The 21,209-nt window shown below is 41.1% G+C and overlaps 1 protein-coding gene and 1 pseudogene across 9 annotated transcripts in view; both read left to right on the forward strand.

Annotated features, from left to right (window-relative positions):
• The window catches only part of LOC105476887 (acetyl-CoA carboxylase alpha), a 330,276-nt gene that overhangs the window by 269,422 nt on the left and 39,645 nt on the right, over window positions 1-21,209 (forward strand). For all 9 annotated transcript variants that reach the window (XM_011733176.2, XM_011733177.2, XM_011733179.2 and 6 more), the window contains 2 exons: window positions 16,505-16,648; window positions 17,241-17,361. In XM_011733176.2, the coding sequence (XP_011731478.1) occupies window positions 16,505-16,648; window positions 17,241-17,361 (265 nt within the window). The remainder of the gene's footprint in view (window positions 1-16,504; window positions 16,649-17,240; window positions 17,362-21,209) is intronic.
• LOC139359585 (high mobility group protein B1 pseudogene) lies at window positions 401-16,497 on the forward strand (annotated as a pseudogene).

Consider the following 21,209-nt stretch of genomic DNA (forward strand, 5'->3'; position numbering starts at 1 on the left):
AATTGAAATAATGATAATGCGCGTCTCCTGACTGCATCAAAGTATCAGCACATCAAAAGCCAGGAGGCATGAAATGCAAATGATAAAGTGAAAGCAGATGGATTGTGCATGATCGCCTGATGCCCAATGAATTTTAAAAGGTGCTGGTTTGCAGGAAGGGGGGTTTGGGGGGTTTTAGGGGGGACTGAAATAAACACGTTATCCCTGCAATTTTTTTTTTTTGTTCTTGATGCTCACTCCTGACAATATTTTTTCACACTTGAGTGAACACCCCCTCTCTCTCTCTCTCTACCTCTGTCCCCCTCCCCCTCCCACTCTCTCTCTCTCTTTCTGTCTACTCTCCAACTCCCCCCCTCTGCCCCCCCCCCCCCCCACCTCTTACATGTCTCAGGTCATGTCGCTGCAGCTCCGGTGGAAATAATAAGATATAAACCACGAGGTTGTTATTTGCATAGAAATAGCATGGAGCCCCAGGCAGCAAGGGAGAAGGACACAGGGATCATTTGTCTAAAATTGTAATGAAAACTTTTGCTGAGGCAGAGATTTTTAAAAACTTACTTTCTCCCTGCTTTTCCCCTTTCTTCCCCTACCCCCCAAACCCCATCATTGATTTTACTTAACATGCTTCAGTTTGAAGAGAAAAGATTGACACTCCACATATCATACTCCCATAATGCAGCAACCTGTAAATTGTTTGTTCCTTTAATAGATATGAAGCTGAAGAGACATGCATTTTCAACCTAATACACTGCATGTGTGCGCCAGGCTTTTATAGCTATACTCCATCTCGGCATACACATGATGTTGCCTGTCGCTAGCCTGTTTTTAATTAGTTTACACCTTCCTATCTTTTGCTTCCAAAGACTCTTACTTTTTAAAGGATTTCTTTTTATAGCCAACAGTAGTAACCTTCATATAAAATAAATATTTTCTGGTGTTTTCCGGTTTTTTTACTTTTGGTGGTTTTTCTGTATACTTACATGTTTTATTCATGGACGCCATCCTTTGCCACTGTGTCTTTTATTCCAAAACCAGGAAGTGCTTCCCACCTTTGTATTTTTATCCTTTTCCCCCTGTGAACTCACTATTTGTATATCTTCTTTCCATGTCTATCTTGCTTTGTTGCCTGAAGTTATTTGTAAAATATTCAAAATATTACCCAAATTGAGAAGAGATGTAGTATCTGGATTTTATTGACATTTGACATTAGAACTAAAGGCAGTAGGCTGGTGATTAGAAGCAGCCCAAGGGGGTTTACTTGAAATTCAATCAAGAATATCTGTCTGGTTCCTTGCTATCTTCTGCAATGGGTTAATGGTATCAGGGCTATATTTCGTAGACAGGAAGACAAAACCAATAGAAAGGAAAGTGACTTAGTTTCATTGACAGAGACTAGATCAGGGTCAGAACATGAACTTTCATGTCCCTAAGTTTCATTGAAGAAAGCTCAGGCCTCTTTGCTTAGTGGTCTGTAAAGCCTAAAAGAAGGTGGTCTGGTTGTTTTCCTGTTTGTCCAAATGTCGTGAGAATGATGACATTAAGAAGAGAAGTTTCTAGGGGCTTGCTATTTCATGTCGCTCAAGGTAGCAGATCCTAACTCTCGGAATTGTAGGCTGTGGGTGACAGATTCCTTAAAATGCCTCACTGCGTGGCAGACCTGATGTGTGTGGCAGATTACCCTGCTTGAAGGGAGTCATGCTGTCCTGGCAAAGGCAGTAACCTGTGTACTTGGGGAACTGGTAAAGATATACCCTTAAGGAGCTGAGATGATTGCAGAGTCATAAACTCTTAAGTCTATGTGCCACTGGACATTTGCAGAGATGATCATACTCACTTCCCCCCCGCCCCACCACTCTTCCTTTCAGTTTCCTTTTTATTTTTTTTCCTCCCTTTCCTGTTAAAAGTATTAGTATGTTTAACATAGTGTTAGGTGACAGATAAGCTGGAAGAACTAGTATTGTAAAGGAACACTGATGTATACTGGAGCCTACTAGCTCTCAATCCATTGCCCCAGACTTGGGGATAGAGAGCACATTCTGTATCCAGAGAAATAAGAATATGCAGTTTATGGTTGTCCTCTGGACATTAACTGCCTGTGAAGGTAAGGCATATGCCAAAGGCAGTGATAGATTCACCAGGAGATGATATGTGACTTTCTTGTATTTTAAAGCTCTGCTTCTGTTTTAGAAAAAAATATCCTATACTCTCATCTCCCTTAGCGAGATCAGGGCCCTATTTTCACTGAATCTGCAAGAAAAAAGAAATTATGTGATGGGTATGACTAGGGCCGTTAGTTTGGTAGGGGGCTAATTCTGCTAATCTTGCTTTTGAGACTTGGTGCAAGTAAGTTACATTTCTCTCTGGTTCTCATATACGTATTTTTCTGCAGCTATGCAGTATGAAATGTGAAGTTGTCATAGCTGACTCTGTTGGGCACAGTACCAGAGTTCCTCTCATGAGTGGGAATTGTCTGTTACACCAGGAACCTGCACTGTACAGTCTCCATGCTCACCCATGACTCTGTGACATACAACGTGAAAGTCATGGACGCTCAAGAAGGGAAGGAGAGATTACTTAGCTCTCACTGTGGGGTGGGCAACGTTGTAACTTTCACATAACTTAAAGAGGTTATGATAGAGACAGCGCCGGGACAAGTGAGAGCCAGAAGGGCACTGGGCGACTCTGTGCCTTGCTGAGGAAAAATAACTGAACATGGGCAAAGGAGATCCTCAGAAGCCTAGAGGCAAGATGTTGTCATACGCATTTTTTATGCAAACTTGTTGGGAGGAGCATAAGAAGAAGCATCCAGATGCTTCAGTCAACTTCTCAGTTTTCTAAGAAGTGCTCAGAGAGGTGGAAGACCATGTCTGCTAAACAGAAGGGAAAATTTGAAGATATGGCAAAGGCAGACAAGATCCATTACGAAAGAGAAATGAAAACCTATATCCCTCCTGAAGGGGAGACAAAAAAGAAGTTCAAGGATTCCAATGCACCTAAGAGGTCTCCTTTGGCCTTCTTCCTGTTGTATTCTGAGTATCACCCAAAAATCAAAGGAGAACATCCTGGCCTGTCCATTGGTGATATTGCGAAGAAACTGGGAGAGATGTGGAATAACACTGCTGCAGATGACAAGCAGCCTTATGAAAAGAAGCCTGCGAAGCTGAAGGAAAAATACGAAAAGGATACTGCTACATATTGAGCTAAAGGAAAGCCTGATGCAGCAAAAAAGGGAGTTGTCAAGGCTGAAAAAGCAAGAAAAAGAAGGAAGATGAAGAGGATGAGGAGGAGGAAGATGAAGAAGATGATGATGATGAATAAGTTGCTTCTAGCACAGATTTTTTCATGTCTATAAAGCATTTAACCCCCCTGTATACAACTCACTCCTTTTAAAGAAAAAAATTGAAATGTAAGGCTGTGTAAGAATGTTTTAAAACTGTATGGTGTCTTCTTTTGTATAGTTAACACACTACCAAATGTGTCTTTAGATAGCCCTGTCCTGGTGGTATTTTCATAGCCACTAACCTTGCCTGGTATAGTATAGGGGTTGTAAATTGGCATAAAAATTTAAAGCAGGTTCTCGTTGGTGTACAGCACAAGTAAGTTATATATGGGGAGAGTAGTTTTTTCATTTTCAATTGTCTCTGATGCAGCTTATATGAAACAATTGTTCTGTTAACTGAATACCACTCTGTAATTGCAAAAAAAAAAAAAAAAAAAAAAAAAAAGGTTGCAGCTGTTTTGTTGGCATTCTGAATGCTTCTAAGTAAATACATTTTTTAAAAAATTAGTTAAAAAAAAAAAAAAAGATGTTATGAGCATGGGGAGGCTAGAGCCAGGCTGCCTAGGTTTAATTCTTGGCTCCGCCACCTACTAGTTGTGTGACCTCGGGCAATTTATTTAACCTCTCTGGGTTACAGTTTTATTAACTGTAAAAGAGGGGATAATAATAGTATCTATGTACCAGAGTCGTCGTGAGAATTAAATGAGCCAAAATAGGTAAAACATTGGCACTGCCATAGTCTTCTCTAAGGTGCATTTAGGGTTCCTCTCATTGCAATTTCTTATCCGGTTCTGGAAAGGAAATACAAACACATTATTCTCTATACTTTCTGATTCTTTGAAGGCAAAAATTCCTTCAAGAAAATGTTAGATGACAGTCCTCACTTGGCAGTACATTCATGTATTGACTTTCCCAATAGATGTATCTAACGACAATCAATGCTCTTTGGAAAGCCATTAACGTGAGAGGCACGATGTTCGGTCATGACAGGGTAGTATATATGTCAGTCATCTGTCTACAAGAGTCCCCAAGGACTTGTTGATACAATAGCTCATAATCACTCTAAGGATCAGTCTAGCAATTTGCATTTTTAAAAGTCCCTAACTACCTATTTTCACAATAGACAGTCCCTGTACTCCCATAGCTCCAGATGGGATCACTCTCCTTTCTAAAGAGGGCATTTTAACTTCCTTTCTGAGTAATCCTTGCTTTAGCATTATGAATGAGTCCTCAGAAAGTATTGCTCAATGGACAGATCTCCCTAATATTCAAGCGCTCCCTCCCCACACATAAAATATTGGTAAATCTGGCCCCATTTAGGGGGATTGTTTTGTTTGTTTTTCATTTGATACTCCTCAAATTTGATAGAAAACTATACCTGGTTATGTTTGACTCTATTAGTGTGCCTTAGTGACCTGCCAGCAATCCTGAGTGCTCTGGTTTGGAGATCTTACAGGGTGGAATCGCCACACAGACCTCCACTACAGAAGTTGCCTCTGACTCTGAGAGAGCCCATGCATGTATGGTGGTTTAGAGTCTAAGAATTTGGGAGACCCTACAGCAAGTACCAGTCCAGAGCTTCTGGATACAGTGAAAGCTCTGAGACCCTGTTTGGGGCATTGAATGCAGACTCAGGAATTATCATGTTTGACAACCTATTATGAATGTGCTCAAACTTTCTGGAGTTACAGAACCTTTAGATTAAAAAAAAAAAAAAAAAAACTGCCAGGCATGGTGGCTCATGCCTGTAATCCCAGCACTTTGGGAGGCAGAGGCAGACGGATCACCTGAGGTCAGTGGTATGAGACCAGCCTGGCCAACATGGTGAAACCCTGTCTCTACTAAAAATACAAAATTAGCCAGGCATGGTGGCACACACCTGTAATCCCAGCTACTCGGGAGGCTAAGGCAGGAGAATCACTTGAACCTGGGAGGCAGAGGTGGCAGTGAGCCAAGATTGCACCATTGCACTCCAGCCTGGGCAAAAACAGCAAAACTCCATCTCAGAAAAAAACAAACAAACAACAACAACAAAAACTTTTGATCATTATTCTCCCTGCCATTTACTAGGTAAGCAACTTTGGGCTTTAATCTATTTAGATGTTAGTTTCCTCTTTGGGAAATGGAAGGCATAATACATTTCCCATTTTAAAGTAGAAAATCTGGTTGGTGTGGTAATCCTGTAATACCAGCACTTTGGGAGGCCAAGAAAGGAGGATGGCTTAAGGCCAGGAGTTCAAGACCAGCCTGGGCAATATAGCAAGAAGCAAGACCCCCTCTACAAAATAATTAAAAAATTAGCCAGGTATGGGGGTGCCTGAGATGGGGAACCGTGGAACCTTTGGCAGTGGCATCCAGGGCTGGGACTGTGTCTGTGAACAGGACCTGGCCCCCACAGAGCTCATGGAGGCAAGGCCCAGGACAAGGAATGGATGCCTATGACCAAGTTGGGCTGCCTGGTCAAGGACATGAAGATCAAGTCCCTGGAGGAGATCTATCTCTTCTCCCTGCCCATCAAGGAGTCTGAGATCATTGACTTTTTCCTGGGGGCCTCTCTCAAGGATGAGGTTTTAAAGATTATGCCAGTGCAGAAGCAAACCCACGCTTGCCAGCGCACCAGGTTCAAGATGTTTGTTGCCATCAGGGACTACAATGGCCATATTGGTCTGGGTGTTAAGTACTCCAAGGAGGTGGCCACTGCCATCCATGGGGCCATCATCCTGGCCAAGCTCTTCATTGTCCCCATGCACAGAGGCTACTGGGAGAAGAAGCCCCACACCATCCCTTGCAAGGTGACAGGTGGCTGTGGCTCTGTGCTGGTGCGCCTCATCCTCGCACCCAGGACACTGGCATTGTCTCGGCCCTGGTGCCCAAGAAGCTGCCAATGATGGCTGGTATTGATGACTGCTACACCTCAGCCAGGGGCTACACTGCCACCCTAGGGAACTTTCCCAAGGTCACCTTTGATGCCATCTCTAAAACCTACAGCTACCTGACCCCTAACCTCTGGAAGGGGACTGTATTCATCAAGTCTTCCTGTCAGGAATTTGCTGACCACCTCATAAAGACCCACACCAGAGTCTCCATGCAGGGGACCCAGGCTCCAACTGTGGCTACAACACAGTTTTTACATAAGACAAATAAAATGAATTAAGCCTGTTTTTTGTTGTTTTTTTTTTAAGTAGAAGACTGGAGGGTCTCTTAATCTTAAATTCTCTTCAATATCTAGTATTCTGTGATGTTATAAAATGCATATTGATCTGTAGCCAGGGAACTGTTTTAGGCTGGGGAGTGAATAGATAGGGAGTGGGGAATTTTAAAAGTTATTGCATATTAGAGTATTATGTATTAAATTACATATTAGTGATATGTAAAATTATTACATACTCATGCGACCAGGAATGGAAGTTGGAGAGCATAATGATTTAAAAGTTTTTAAATTTTGTTTCTTGTCCAGATCACAGAAAAGTAAACACTATATGTTGTTCACAATCACGAGTGTCTGTAGAATTATAAATCTTGAGAGTGGGAGGATCCTCAAAAGTTCAACCACACAATTGTTGCTTGAGTTTCCTCTGTGACACCATTGCTAAATATTCACCCAATTATGTGTGAAAAATTCAGCTGAATGGGAGCTCAGTACTTTTGGAACCAATCCCATTCATCTATGTATTCATCTGTGAGTTCTTTTTTCTATTTGGCTAAAGTCTGTTTCCCTGTACACAGAGACAGATCACTCTTTAAAGGTAGAGTTCAAATTTAACAAAGAAACGCTCAGTTTTATATGACCAACTGGAAATTGAATGGAACCAAAATCTTTCTCATGTACTTTTGTGTTCAGAGTCTGGTCTTGTCTCAAGAACAAATGTAGTGAAGATGAAAATGCTATTCCAACATAGAAAAGAAATTGGATTCATAAATAACTTTGCCAGTCAAAAATGTGAAATAAGTAGAAGAAACAAGGGAAACAGTTAAAACTTAATTCCACTTGAAAGTACTCCTTAGAACCTTAGGGGTCTCCTGCAGTGTCATGCAGTACCTTCGGAGCCTGATTATCTCCTGCTTTCTCCTCCCCTGCCTTGTTGAAAGTCAAGATCCTGATAGAAGGTTGGAGGATAGTTCTTTTTGACTGCTGTATTTGTAGATACCAGCTAAAACTCATTGGGTCCAACGTTTGGTGGAATCAGTAAAGGTGATGTAGACGTAGGTACTCAAACCCTAAGGGTACACAAACACAAGCTAAACTGCTAGAATGTAGTACCCTCTTGCCTCAGTGAACAGTCTCTGGCTCACTTCATCCATGTGGACCTTCATTATATCTCTACCCTATATCCATTGTCCATTTCCACCTCCAGGGTTCTGATGTGTCCTGAGTATTAGAATGAAGAAATGCCTCTACCTCACACTTTGGGTGGCATGTAGGGTCTCTGCACTCTGTCTCTAATAAAACATCGTCCCTGAACTCAAGCTAAGGGCCCACTTAGCTCTGTACACACGGTTCCTTTGACAGATTGGTTTCTTCGTCGTCTTCATTTTCTATTCAGTGGTGTGTTACACCTTCATATGTTGAATTTTATTCACCTTTCTCTCTTTCTACATGTATTCATAGCTTTGTCTTTGCAGATCAGTGCTCACTTGAAGCTTTGCTCCTCTGTCAGCCCCTCTCCTCTCTTCAACCTTTCTTTTCCTCCAACCCCAGCCTGAAGCCCAAGTAAATTAGCTTCTCACCCCTGCCCCCTAGTTTTAAAAAAAAATCCCATACTCCTCCAACAGTGTCTATTCTTGGATTTGCAGTCAGCAACCATCTCCAATAACCATCAGGCTGTCAGCTTTGCAGCTCCCTACCACCTCCCACCTCCCCCATCACTCACCAGAGGAAAAAGAGAGCCAGAGCAAGAGCTTGAAATATATCATGCAATAGTGTATCATGAATTTGTTGTGAATCACAGTGGTGAAGCAGGTTTATTTATTTCTGAGACCTTAAATCAATACAAAGTAGGTCTCTTAGTTCTGAAGCTGGGATGGAGTGTGAAAAAATGAGCCCATTGTACTCTTAAAACTTTGGGGAAAGGAGATGACAGCTATATAATTCCATTTACCAGGCACTAGGGGCTTTAATGTGAAGGTGACAGGGAGCTCTTTGTGCATTTAGAGCACCATATCTTCTAAATAAAAGATCTGTAGACTTGATAGTGGAGCATAGCTCCAAGTTTAATAATCTCCAAGCATTAGACCGAGCCAATATGTTCCCAAGTCAGAGAGGTCCCCCCTAAACACTCATAAATTAAAAGTGCAAGAACCGCACATGTTGGTAGATTAGAAATGCAAGGACTCCAGTCTTTTCTAGAAAGAAGACAGAGCTGGGCTCTGGCTGTGCACAGACTGGTCTGTGAATATGATAAAGAAGTGGAAATGAGACTGTTTAGAAACCTGACTCCTAGCTGTTCATCATTCTAGGGAATGTTCCCTGTGCATGGATCCAAATCTAGCTATGTCCCTTCTCATTCAGATTGACCATCATCACACAGTCTAATCAGCTAATGTACATAGTCAGGAGTGTTGAATTATGAAAGGAGAAGCTTAAAGAGCTTTTTAGATTGAACTACAGATTACCATGCCTGGGCTTCAAGATTTTCTGGCTGATTTTTGACCGGTTCCTAAATTTAATGTCTCAATGTCTGGGGTTTAAGCCTTTTAAAATAGTATGCACATCTAAGAAATTGACAAATCAGTGTTGGTAAGGAAAAGAACTCACCCAAATTTAACCAACAGCTTAAGATGCAAATATGAGAAGTCAAGACCATTGGAACATGTAATCAACTTTTGAGTATCTTCATTTTCTACCTGACCCATTGGTAAAATATGCCTTTCTCAATAGATAAAGCAGATTTATGCAGCTCAGAAGAGCACTCCTAACATAATATGACTTTATAGTACTTAGAATTACTAGTTTAATTTTAACCCATATAAAGAATTTTGACAGGGGGAGGGAGGGAAGAGAGCATCTACATTGGGGAAAACTAAAAAGGTAGGAAAATTGAACCACTCCTTTTGCTTCAGAAAGCCACTACACATTATAACACTAATATGAAAGACTTATTTTGCTTACAGTAGTTTAACTTGCTGAACATACTAATCAGTTGAGTTTTTATAGAATGCATAGAACTGTGGTAGATCACATGCATTTATTGCATGCCTGTTAGGTATAAAGCTGTTCTTATGCTGTGGCAATACAAAGATGATTCCTGGTTTCATGGAGCTGAAATTTAGCTAAAAGACAATAATAGGCTTTTCATGTGTTCTAAAGGAAAAAATAAAATTGCTGCCCACCAGATGTCAATGAGAAAACACGAACCAAAAGGCCACAGCGATAGCAAGTCAGTGCTACTCCCCTAAGAGCCAGGCCCTGCAAACACTAGACTCTTGGGACCTGGCCAATGCAGTCAGTCACAGCCTATTCAGTAAAACCAGTAGAAGGCGACTGACAAACAGGGATTTTTTTAAAAGTTTTCCATCTTTAGAAAATACATAATCTGATAAAAGACTGGTATCCAGAATATATAAAGAATTCTCAAACTCAATAAGAAAACAACCCAGTAATTAAAAACATGGGCAAGAAATTTGAAGAGACATTTCACCAAAGCAAATATAAGGATGGTAAATAAGCACATGAAAAGATGCTTTAGGGAAATGAAAATTAAACCATAGCTTGACACCACTAAATGGTTTTGTTTTTTGTTTTTTGTTTTTGTTTTTGTTTTTTTGAGACGGAGTCTTGCTCTGCCGCCCAGGCTGGAGTACAGTGGTGCCTCGGCTCACTGCAACGTCCATCTCCTGGGTTCAAGTGATTCTCCTGCCTTAGCCTCCCAAGTAGCTGGGACTACAGGCACGTGCCACCATGCCCCGGCTAATTTTTTGTGTTTTTAGTAGAAATGGGATTTCACTGTGTTATCCAGGATGGTCTCAATCTCCCTACCTCATGACCCGCCTGCCTAGGCCTCCCAAAGTGCTGGGATTACAGGTGTGAGCCACTGTGCCCAGCCTAAATGTTTGTTTTTTTAATGTTTGACAAATACCAAGTGTTGATGAGGATTCAGGACAGCTGGAACTCTCATAAATTGTTGGTGGGAATGCAAAATGGCACAGCCACTTTGAAAAAGGTTGGGCTTTTTTTAAAAGCTGTGCACAAATGTCTACAGCAGCATTATTTATAATCCTCCAAAAGTGAAAACAGCCCAAATGTACACCAACAGGCAAATGGGTGACCAAGTTGTGGTACTTCTATAAAATGGAATACTACTCGGGAATAAAAATAAACTACTGATACCTGCATCAGCATGCATGAGGCTCAGATGCAATATGCTAACTGAAAGAAGCTAGATTCAAAAGGCTATATACTGTAGGACTCCATTTATGTAACATTCTAGAAAAAGTAAAACTATTGGAACAAAAAGATCAATGGTTGTTAGGGGTGGAGGGAGGGGACTGATTACAAGGGAACATGAGGAGACTTTGGGATGATGAAAATGCTCTCTATCTTGATTATTGTGGTGGTTATATGACTATGTGTATTAAAATTCACAGACTTGTATACCTTATGATGGACAGTTTTGCTATATGAAAATTATACTTCAATAAACCAGACTTTATTTAAAATGTTTACAAATTAGCTGGGCAAGGTGGCTTATGTCTGTAGTCCCAACACTTTGGGAGACTGAGGCGAGAGGATTGCTTGAGGCCAGGTCTTCGAGACCAGCCTAGACAACATAGCAAGACTTTGTCTCTACAAAAAAAAAAAAGAATTTATTGTCAGAAATCTCAAGTCCCAAGCCTGTGCTTCTTCTCATACATTTAGCAAGCAAACTATTGTGTGGCTGCTCTCTATCTTTTTACATTACAAATGAGTCTCTGTTCCTTACCCACTCCACCTTCAAATCCTTATTGTCTTTGTGCTGTCTAATTCATTCCTCTGTTCTCCAGTGAGCCCTGCACTTCAGTAAAGAGATGTCTTCCAGTGTTATTTCTGACCTATATTCAGCCTTTTTTTTTGGCTGTTTCTTTTCCTTCCACTGACAGCACCATCCCTTTGCCCCAGTTTATACTTCAGCATACCTGATCACTTCATAATTTGCTGCTTATAGAGAGATTTTTGGTCTTATAGCAGATGGTCTTGAATCCAACTGTGGCTCATGTCAGAGGCTTTTCTCTCCTCTGCCCACAATTTGTCACTGAGCCCCTTCTCTACCCCAACCCTAGCCTAGGACCTACCAGCCAGCACTCCAGTTTGCCAGTGACAGTAGTGGCAATAAAGGTGGGGAAAAATTATAACCCTGTGCCTATGTATTAAGAAACTGTATTTTGCAACCCCCAAATAATCTTGGTGGTCACCTAGGTCCTGATTCCATCTCCCTAGAGATTTAATTCCATTCATCCTTGGATATATTCCTGAAGAAACATTTACATGGTGATATGTGCAGCACCACTTAAAATTGTTAATTGGAGATTGAATTACTTGTCAGATTTTTAAAATGTAGTCCTCTCAGGTCAGGGAGGAGGATATTAGCTGCACTAAGTAGATGAGCTATTGCATTTTTTTCTTCTCCTTTTTTCTCTCCTCCTCCCTTTTCCTCTCTCTCATCCTTCCTTCTTTCTTTTGTTCCTATTTTACCACTTTTCTCCTACTCCTGCTTATTCTTTTTCATATCTGTTCTCTTTCAGCTTTAGCCAACTTTTATCAATAACCTGACAGATCCCAGAGTGACTTTAATATCTAGAATCATGGATGAAGTCCAGTGATGACAATTACTCAGTAAATTTACAGTACCCCTCCTCAAATCCTTTTGAGAATGGAAATGTCCTAATAAGAAGGAGGATTGCAGCGAGGACTCAGCTTCTGTAGCCTAATTCTTAGATGCAGGAGGAATTTTGTATTCCCTGCTTCCTTCAATAGAAGATGTCCTGACCCACCAAAGATTGTTTAAAGTGGGGGAAAAGACTGAACAAAAGGGGGAGAGAAGGAATAGATTTCATTTTTTATTCCATCATTGATATGCATCATAATTTTTCACATCTTCAGCACATGATTGCAAATATTTGCCTATAAGTCTAAGGGTCCCCAACATAATGTGTATGTCAGGACAAAGGCAATTTTTTAAAAATTGAGCTAAGTTGCATCTGGGAAACTTGGAAATCTTAACGCCTGTGCTGACAAATATCCTGACAAGTAAATACTGCACTCATTCAGTATTACATAGTGATTTCATTTGCACAAAACCTCACAATGCTCTGCCACTTCAGTCAAACGTCTGGAGCATGGGGGAAAGGAAGAACGTGTTTATCTTGATCTCCAAAAAGGGCTTTAAGGGAGACAGCAGGCGGTATATTAGGCTGTTTTCATTGCCTGTCAGCTGTGGTAAACCTGAGCTGTCTGCGGTGTTTCTAGATAAGCAGCAGCAGCAGCAGCAGCAGAGGCCTGAGCATGGATATATGACTGCATTCATTTGTACTTCTTATGTATCTCAACGTTTCTAAAGGCTACGTAGCATCTTTGGTGGAGCCTTTAACAATTGTGTCTCTGCTAATCACCGGCTTTTATGTGGTGCCCTTAATTCTTAGGTCCGCCGGCTGCAATGAATGAAGTGCTGGATGAGGCTTAAGTTTATATTGAGAATGAGTCAAGATCCTCTTTCCTCTCAGATTCAGCCCTTGTTCAGTTCTGTCAGCATGGCACTCTTCAGCAGAGGACCTGGAGGTGGAGCCTATTCCTAATATTGCATGGTACTGCTTCTCCACTTAGATCTGGAGGGCAACAAAGTGAGGCCTCAGGAGAATCACCTCTGTTTGACTCGCTCCTGTGTTTAAATGATTATTGCTGCTTGCTGGACAGATAAATTAAAAGTTTGTATCATACAGTAGAAATGTAAGAGGAATGTATTTGGGAACTGAAACACAGCAAGAAATGCGTAGGTCAAAGTGTAAAAGAGTGTTGAACGCAGCTCACCTACTTTGTGAAAATACGTTGATGAGAGCTGTTGACCCTGAGTTTTTCTGTAGAAGGTCAGTAGGGCAACCTTGAGGAAGAAAACAACGGTTCTGTCTGTGTGGGTTCTGTTCATCTTCCTAGATACCGATGAGGTTTGTGTAACTGTTATAGCATGATCATTTCAGAGTTAGGCAGAATGGATTTTATCCTAACCCAGATTCTGCTTCCTTGGTTGGAGCTTTTGTTGTGAAGGATTCTAAAATCATTAAAACCACTTGAGTCAGCAACGACCCCTATAAATCAGGAGCTATTGTGTGCACCCTCATTCTACTGGTGCACACTCCAAACACGTGGTCATTGAAGATGAACTGGAGGGTACTGCTTTCTCTTCACCGATTGTTAAGTAGTCATGATTGTTAGCATTTGTTTGTGATTAGTGGAGCAGTTTCATTTCTGTGCCCATCCCTACCCTACCCCCCATCTCCCAAACTAAGGCCAGTCAGAGAGTGATATTGGGATACTCTTAGTCTATTCTGTAATTTTTCTCCTTAATTTCCAAATTAAATGAATGTGCTCACATGACAAACACTTCTTTAGCTCAGAAATAATGTTCCTGGTTATGTTAAGCCCTGGTTAGGTTTCTTCTAAACATAGGAAAGGAGAGATGTAGAAATACTGCTGCCTTTTCAGAACAATGCCAAAGCATCAGAACCCAAGTTTTAATTTAGCTTGTAAAGGGAGGAGTACTCCGTTACTGAGCCTACCAAGTTTGCTTCCCATTATTTTGTAAAAATATGGGGTAGAATGGATAAGTGGCAGAGGATCACTTTTAAATGAGGAGGCAAAGACATCAGAAGAAAGTGTGTTTAAACAGCTGGGCAGTCCCTTTTTCTGAGTGTAGTTCTTCATTGATCCATTATTAATTTTGGAGATGTGTAAGATTCTAAGTGGTTGGACATTATCAGGTATTAGAGATAGGAAGAAAATAGTGTTTCTGAGTAGAAAATAGCCCCATCTTTCTCTTCTGGGCAACAAGGAGTACTTGGCTCCTGACCTAATTGTGAATATCATGTTTTCAGGGTCAGCACAGTGTCTCCTTTTTTATTCCTTTTCCCCCTTTCCTGTTTTATTTTAATAATTAAAAATACTGCTGATCACACTGAATGACTTCTAGCCGAGAGGCAGTCTGTCCCAGAAGGACCAGTTGTGGACCATCGGGTTTATGACGACCATAAAACCAGAGCCAGATCAGAGCGTGGCCTCCTTAAGTGACAGGGTTTCTGCCTTTACCAGGCTCCTGCATCAACGGACTGCTTTGGATATTTGCTTTGGTTTGGATTTTTTGTTCTGTTTTGTTTCCTGATGCATGTGTGAGTGTGCATGTGTGCACACATTTAAAGATATAAATGAAACAGGTATGTAATGCCCTCTGCCTGTTAGAAAGACTAAAGCCATAAAAATAACAAACGGTGTGTATTTGCTAGAATGTCAAAGTTATGAGTTTATTTTGTAATGATGTGCTCCTGCCTTCATGAGGTAAACTGGCCGTGGCGGAGGTGTTATTAGTAATATGGACTCAACGGAGCAGAAAGCCGAGTGACCGAGAGATCAGTGTATCAGTCAGAGAGAGGGCAAATGGAAAGAGACAGCAGGAGAATGAGAAAAGAGCCACAGTGCCTGGGCTGAGATTAAAGACGGACTGAGAGGCGGATGGGAGCTCAGTGGTCAGATACAGTCTCCCCTGTTCACGAGGCTCCTTCAAAGGAGCTGCCAGCATGTTGCTCAGCATGGGGCTGCCTGTAAAGGCTTGTTCTCTACGCTTCCTTATCAAGGAAAGCAGTAATCTGAGAGCAATTTTGCTTTCCATATTCCTTTCAGAAAAGTATCTTATGCCCTTCCTAGCTGAAGTTAAATGGAACCAAGGCCAATTGGGTCACACCGAGGTTATTACTTTGGTCACCAACTTCCTCCACCTTTGGAGGATCCTAGTGGGGGTGTTGACCCAGCATGCAGGGGAACCTCTCAAAGCTCCTAACAAGAAGGGGCAAAATGGGAATATGCAGGCAGACTTTGCTGGCCCTTAGTTAGTTACATTCTCCCCAGAGACTGAAAATGAATACAAGTAGGGAAGAAATTTTGTATCATCATTATTTTTTAAAGGAGGAGAGGAAAGGAAAAATAAAAGGTAAAATACAGTAAGCACTCTACAACTGTTTAGAGCTCTCAGGGGCTACCTTAGATGACTGGCAATTACTACACACTCAGCAGTTTGCAATAGTCAGTGATCAGGCTGCCCGGCTTCCATCTGCTGGGTCAGAAAACCTCCTTCCCTGAAAGAAATTATTAACCAGTCTTCAAGGAAAAAGAAACCCTACAATTTCCAAGTCCAGGAATATATTTTCTTCCTCTTTTTTTCTTCTTTAAAGGAAACTTTTGTGGTTTCCAACTGCAGGTGCCCTTTGACCTTACAAGGGTTAAACTCCTCCAGGGATAGACCAGGGATTGAGGCCCTGAACTCCCTGGAGCCTTGGAAGGGAAGGAGGAGGGGAAGCGTGCTTGGGTATAAATCACAGCCCTGCACCCAGCACACAAAGAAAAGACTTGAAACTCAGGGGTTCATGTATGTAGCATGAGTTGCTTCAAGATTTTGCTAGCTTTAGGGCTTGTGCGTGGAAGCCAGTGTTAGGTTGGTGCAAAAGTAATTGCGGTTTTGCCATTAAAAGAAATGACAAAAACCACAATTACTTTTGCACCAACCTAATAAAAATCAAATATAAGGAAAAAATAATCCTTTTTAAAAATGAGGAACCTAAGCCCCCAGAGTTGCTGTAACTGAGACTTGTCACTAAATATTGTTGAAAGACAGGCATGTTACCTTTTTGTGTCTATGCACAAAGAGACTTGCAGGCGATAAGGTAGCCTATGCCTCTGGGTCTCAGCCTCACCCACCACTGCAGTTTCAGCTGAGGGTGGAAGTATGCTATGCCTATCTGTGGCAGCTGGTGGAGAGAAAGGGGCTTGCTAGTTTTAAAATTGCAACCATGAATGTGATTGTTAAAAGTATTTTTTGTTTTCTAAGTTTTCTTTTTAGGAAGAATATTCAGATAGTCCCTCAGAACAACCCATGGAGACTGGAATCTCTGTTTTGTGGAGAAAAGAACCCATTTTAGTGCAACTTGTGAAATAGACCATGCCTTTATTTCTATAGAGACAAATGTCTTTTCTCTTGCTCATTTCTCTAGGTCCTCGGGCGGGAAGTGTACACCTCCAATAACCAGCTCGGGGGCATCCAGATCATGCACAACAATGGGGTGACCCACTGCACTGTGTGTGATGACTTTGAAGGGGTTTTCACTGTCCTGCACTGGCTGTCTTACATGCCCAAGGTGAGCCCTTCCTACCCAGCACTGACATGGCCTGCAGAGCCTGTCATTTCCGCCACAGCTCACTGCCTCTGTGTTTAAGGTCTTGTCTTTACGGTGGAGCAATTTTTTATAAAATATTTCTCCAAAAGCTATTGATTTCTCTTTTCCTTACAGCCATATTTTGCCTTCTACCTTTAAAATGTCTTTGGATTTCATTAGTTGGGCCCCTTTCTAATGTCTTACAGCCATGGAAGCCCTCATGGCCTACCTAAGGCTCAGATCCCAGTATATTAAGGTTCCTCCTCATTGTGGGTTTTCTCCTTTGTAATAGTCATTCATTCCTCAGAGGAGCATCCCAGAAAGCATGGGCACACTGAAATCAAGAGTCAAAACACACCGCTTTGTGCCAGCCTCCTAAATGAGACTATTGACCTATACATGTTCCTTGGGCCTTGGCACATAAGTAGGATTCTTCCAGCTGAAGATTGGGACTATTGGGTGTAATTCCATATGTAGGCCCTGCTATCTTTGTCTATAGCTATTGTTGCTGAGTTGGAGTCTAGGGCTGTCATTCATTGATTGCTGTGTTCTTTCTCTTCCAATCTCCTTTTAGAGCGTGCACAGTTCAGTTCCTCTTCTGAACTCAAAGGATCCTATAGACAGAATCATCGAGTTTGTTCCCACAAAGGCCCCATATGATCCTCGATGGATGCTAGCAGGCCGTCCTCATCCAAGTATGTATATGTCTGAGGACCCCATGGTGTCTGACTCTCAAGCTTTTAGTGTTCTTTTCAATCAGTATCCAATTCCTGAACAATCGCATGTGACTAAGAAAACAGAGCTAAGTACCTGGAAATGAGAAAGACCTGAAAACCAACCCTCTGAAGAAAAAGGTGGGAAATCCTTCATGAACAAATGAAAAACAAATAAAACGAGATTTCCCAATCACCCATCGAGTCAAGTAGTGCAGTCACTAATACATTTCTTCTGTTTATTCTGTTATTGAAGCACTTATTACTTAATAGGTTCAAAGACTTTAAAACAGTTCAATATAAGCCATAAAATCATAGAATTATAGGACTAGAATCTTCAGTCATCTAATCCCTATAACCAAAAGAGATTAATCAGTTTCGTTGCAGCAAATGTCTTTGAGACCCTTCAGGGTAGAATAGGACTTCACTTTTCTCAGCAAGCTCTGAGCAGCCACCCTGCAGGTGCCCTTCTTTTCTTATGGTATTGGTAATGGTATTGGTACTTGCTCAGTAATTAATAGAAGGCTACTTTGTAAGCTCATTTATTCATGAAGAGATTGTCCAGAACTTTTGATTATGTAGATACATGGAGTGAGAATAAGGCCTGCCTCCAGATATATCTAATCTGTTGCTTTTTTGGGAGCTGATTTTGCCTAACTTAGAAACAAAACAGGAAAAAGAAGTAACTCTGTGTACATTCTCATCTGTCAGTCCATTTGGCTGTTCTAGCAAACCTCACTTATCAGGAGGTTCTTTTGTGGAGCACCAAATCCCTCTGCTATATTTTGAAACCATTTTTTCAAACTATGTGAGGAAGTGTTTGTTCTTTTTTGCATGTTTATTGCAACGATTGCAAAGAAAGGCTATATATAAAAGTAGAAGAGATTGCAGAAGGTATTTTATTAAGTGTAAAAGTCATTGTGATTTTGCTGAAAGAGAGGTCTTCATAAGGAAGATCGTATAAACCTTTGTAGGTACCCACTGTAAGCCAGGTGGGACTGTAAAGCACTTCCATATATGTTATCTTATTTGCACTTACAACCTCTCATAGGTAAAGAGAGATAACCCTTTTTTTTTTTTTTTTTTTTTTTTTTTGAGATGGAGTCTCGCTCTGTGGCCCAGGCTAGAGTGCAGTGGCTGGATCTCAGCTCACTGCAAGCTCCGCTTCCCGGGTTTACGCCATTCTCCTGCCTCAGCCTCCCGAGTAGCTGGGACTACAGGCGCCCGCCATCTCGCCCGGCTAGGTTTTTGTATTTTTTTAGTAGAGACAGGGTTTCACCGGGTTAGCCAGGATGGTCTCGATCTCCTGACCTCGTGATCCGCCCGTCTCGGCCTCCCAAAGTGCTGGGATTACAGGCTTGAGCCACGGCGCCCGGCCGAGAGATAACCATTTTACAAAAATCAGAGAAGTTGAGTGATTTGTACAAGGTCACATAGCTATTACATAGCTATTATATTGTTTTTCTAAATATCTACATTAGGCTTTCTATTGTATAAAAACATGAGAGAAGTGTTTATTTTAATTTATAACTTTACCTGTTGTCTTCAGTGCCTTTTCTTGTTAATTTTAATAAAACTAAATAGTTTTTCTTACATAGCCTGGAAAATCACCATACTAATCTTTTCCCTGCTGTTTCTTTTTCTTTTTTTTTTTTTTTTTTTTTTTTTGAGATGGAGTTTTGCTCTTGTCCTCCAGGCTGGAGTACAATGGCGTGATATCAGCTCACTGCAACCTCCGCTTCTATTTACCCCTTCTTTTTGTACCATGATTATGATAAGAACTATGAGCCTAAGATTATGTGTCAGCCTTTTTTTTTTTTTTTTTGAGACAGAGTCTTGCTCTGTCACCAGGCTGGAGTGCAGTGGAGCAATCTCAGCTCACTGCAACCTCCGCCTCCCAGGTTCAAGTGATTCTCCTGCTTCAGCCTCCCGAGCAGCTGAGACTAAAGGTGTGCGCCACCACACCCAGCTAATTTTTGTAATTTTAGTAGAGACAGGGTTTCACCATGTTGTCCAAGATGGTCTCCATCTCTTGACCTCACGATCCAACCACCTCCCAAAGTGCTGGGATTATAGGCATAAGCCACCACGCCTGACCACCTGTCAGTCTTAAAATGCGGGACTTTTCTGGGAATGAAGTGAGCCTCTTCACTTCTAGAATTTGGAACCAGACTTAGTGAGTGTTTTCCTGGGAAATACGGGAAGTCATCTTAGCTGGCTTCTAAGGTTCTGCATCGGAACTGGGTAGGATCTACTCTCTGGGGACTGTGAAGCACAACTACAATAGTCAGTGACTCCTCCCACCCCTAGCAGCAGGGTTTTAAACAAAGAAAACATTTCCATCTTGAAGTTACTTCAGTAGTTCCAAATCCCTGTTATTAAAGTGAGAATTAGAAAATGATCCAAGGATATAAAGTTAAAATTCAGTATTCTGATGAACGTAGAAATTTGGTTTAGAACCTTCACCAAAATTTGAGCCCTTCTTTCATGGGTGAACAGAAGTATGTGTGTGTAGGTGGGCATTATCCTGGCCATTATTAATGAGATCCACAGAATAAAATGAAATTTGTGATAAACTAAGTTTTCTGTTTTTTGGATAATATTTTTTCATTGACTCCCTAGTAATTCATCCTGCTGTCTCTGTGCAGCTAACACTCGCTCCCAAATCGAGTGACTTCAGATTTTAATTTAGTGGACGCGTTAAAGAAAGCAGATGATTCCCTGTGATAAGTTAAAGCAGATATCTTCTAGGTGAAAAGTTAAAGTCATTTATCAGAGGAGATAGTGCTGTGATATTCTTCAAACTGACGCCCAACACAAGACCAGAATCTAAACGATCGGCTTTGGGCTCACGGATGGAGAGATAATTTTGAAATGGATGATCACATTTTACACTGGGGCCATAGAGGCAAGGAATGTAGAACACAGTAATTACAAGTTTAGTCTTGATAAAACACTCTCCATCCTGTTTAAGTCAGCAGAGGTTAGCTTGCTCAGATCTCCACTTTTAATTGGTTTTGGACTTGGGTTTTTAGCGGGTGGAGGGCCATGTTCAAATTAGAAGAATCACTAAAACCGTGAGCTGAGAGGGCAAACCAGGAAACACTTATTTGCAGAAGCTTTTATAGGGCTTTGGTCAAACATTCATACCTGTGGAACAAAAGTTTTTTTCTTAAACTAATAGGTTGAAAATTTTGGGTCTTGCCAGTGAAGGAAATTCCATGTGCAAGGAAGATTAATGGCATTAAGTATGTGCATCTTAACCATTGTATTTTTACTACCTGTCAAGAATATGTGGCCCTTTTTTGTAGAAAGATTATACTTTATCAGCTGTTTAATAAAGTAGATATATCTTGTTGCTTTTGTAGCAGAGAAACTGAGTTCCTATTTTTCCCTCCAAATTTGGATCCTTATCTGATCATTAATACTTATTGTTTGGTGGTTTTCAGCCTTTGGTTAAAAGAAAGTCAGTGGAATCAAACAAAATTGTAGGGCAAGTTTTAAAATAGAAATAGACATTTTGAAAATATCTTTAATGACTTGGCTGCCTTTTGACAAATATTTGTAGTGTCTTGAAGAAAGTCAAGTTATTTATTTAAAAACATGCAATCTCTCTCTGCTAGCTGAACCCCGCCGTTTAACAATAAATGATGCTTTGCTGATAAATGATTCTTTTTATGCAGACTAGCAAATGAAATAGAAGATGATGTCTGAAGGCAGATGAACATTCAGCTGCCTAATGCTTCCATCTATTATAATTTGGTTAAAAACAACAAACTCCCCAAAATAATCCCCCAAACCACCTTAAATTCATCAGTTCCAGTGCATTG

This window comes from Macaca nemestrina, chromosome 17 (assembly GCF_043159975.1).
Source record: "Macaca nemestrina isolate mMacNem1 chromosome 17, mMacNem.hap1, whole genome shotgun sequence".
In the NCBI taxonomy this organism is placed as follows: Eukaryota; Metazoa; Chordata; class Mammalia; order Primates; family Cercopithecidae; genus Macaca; species Macaca nemestrina.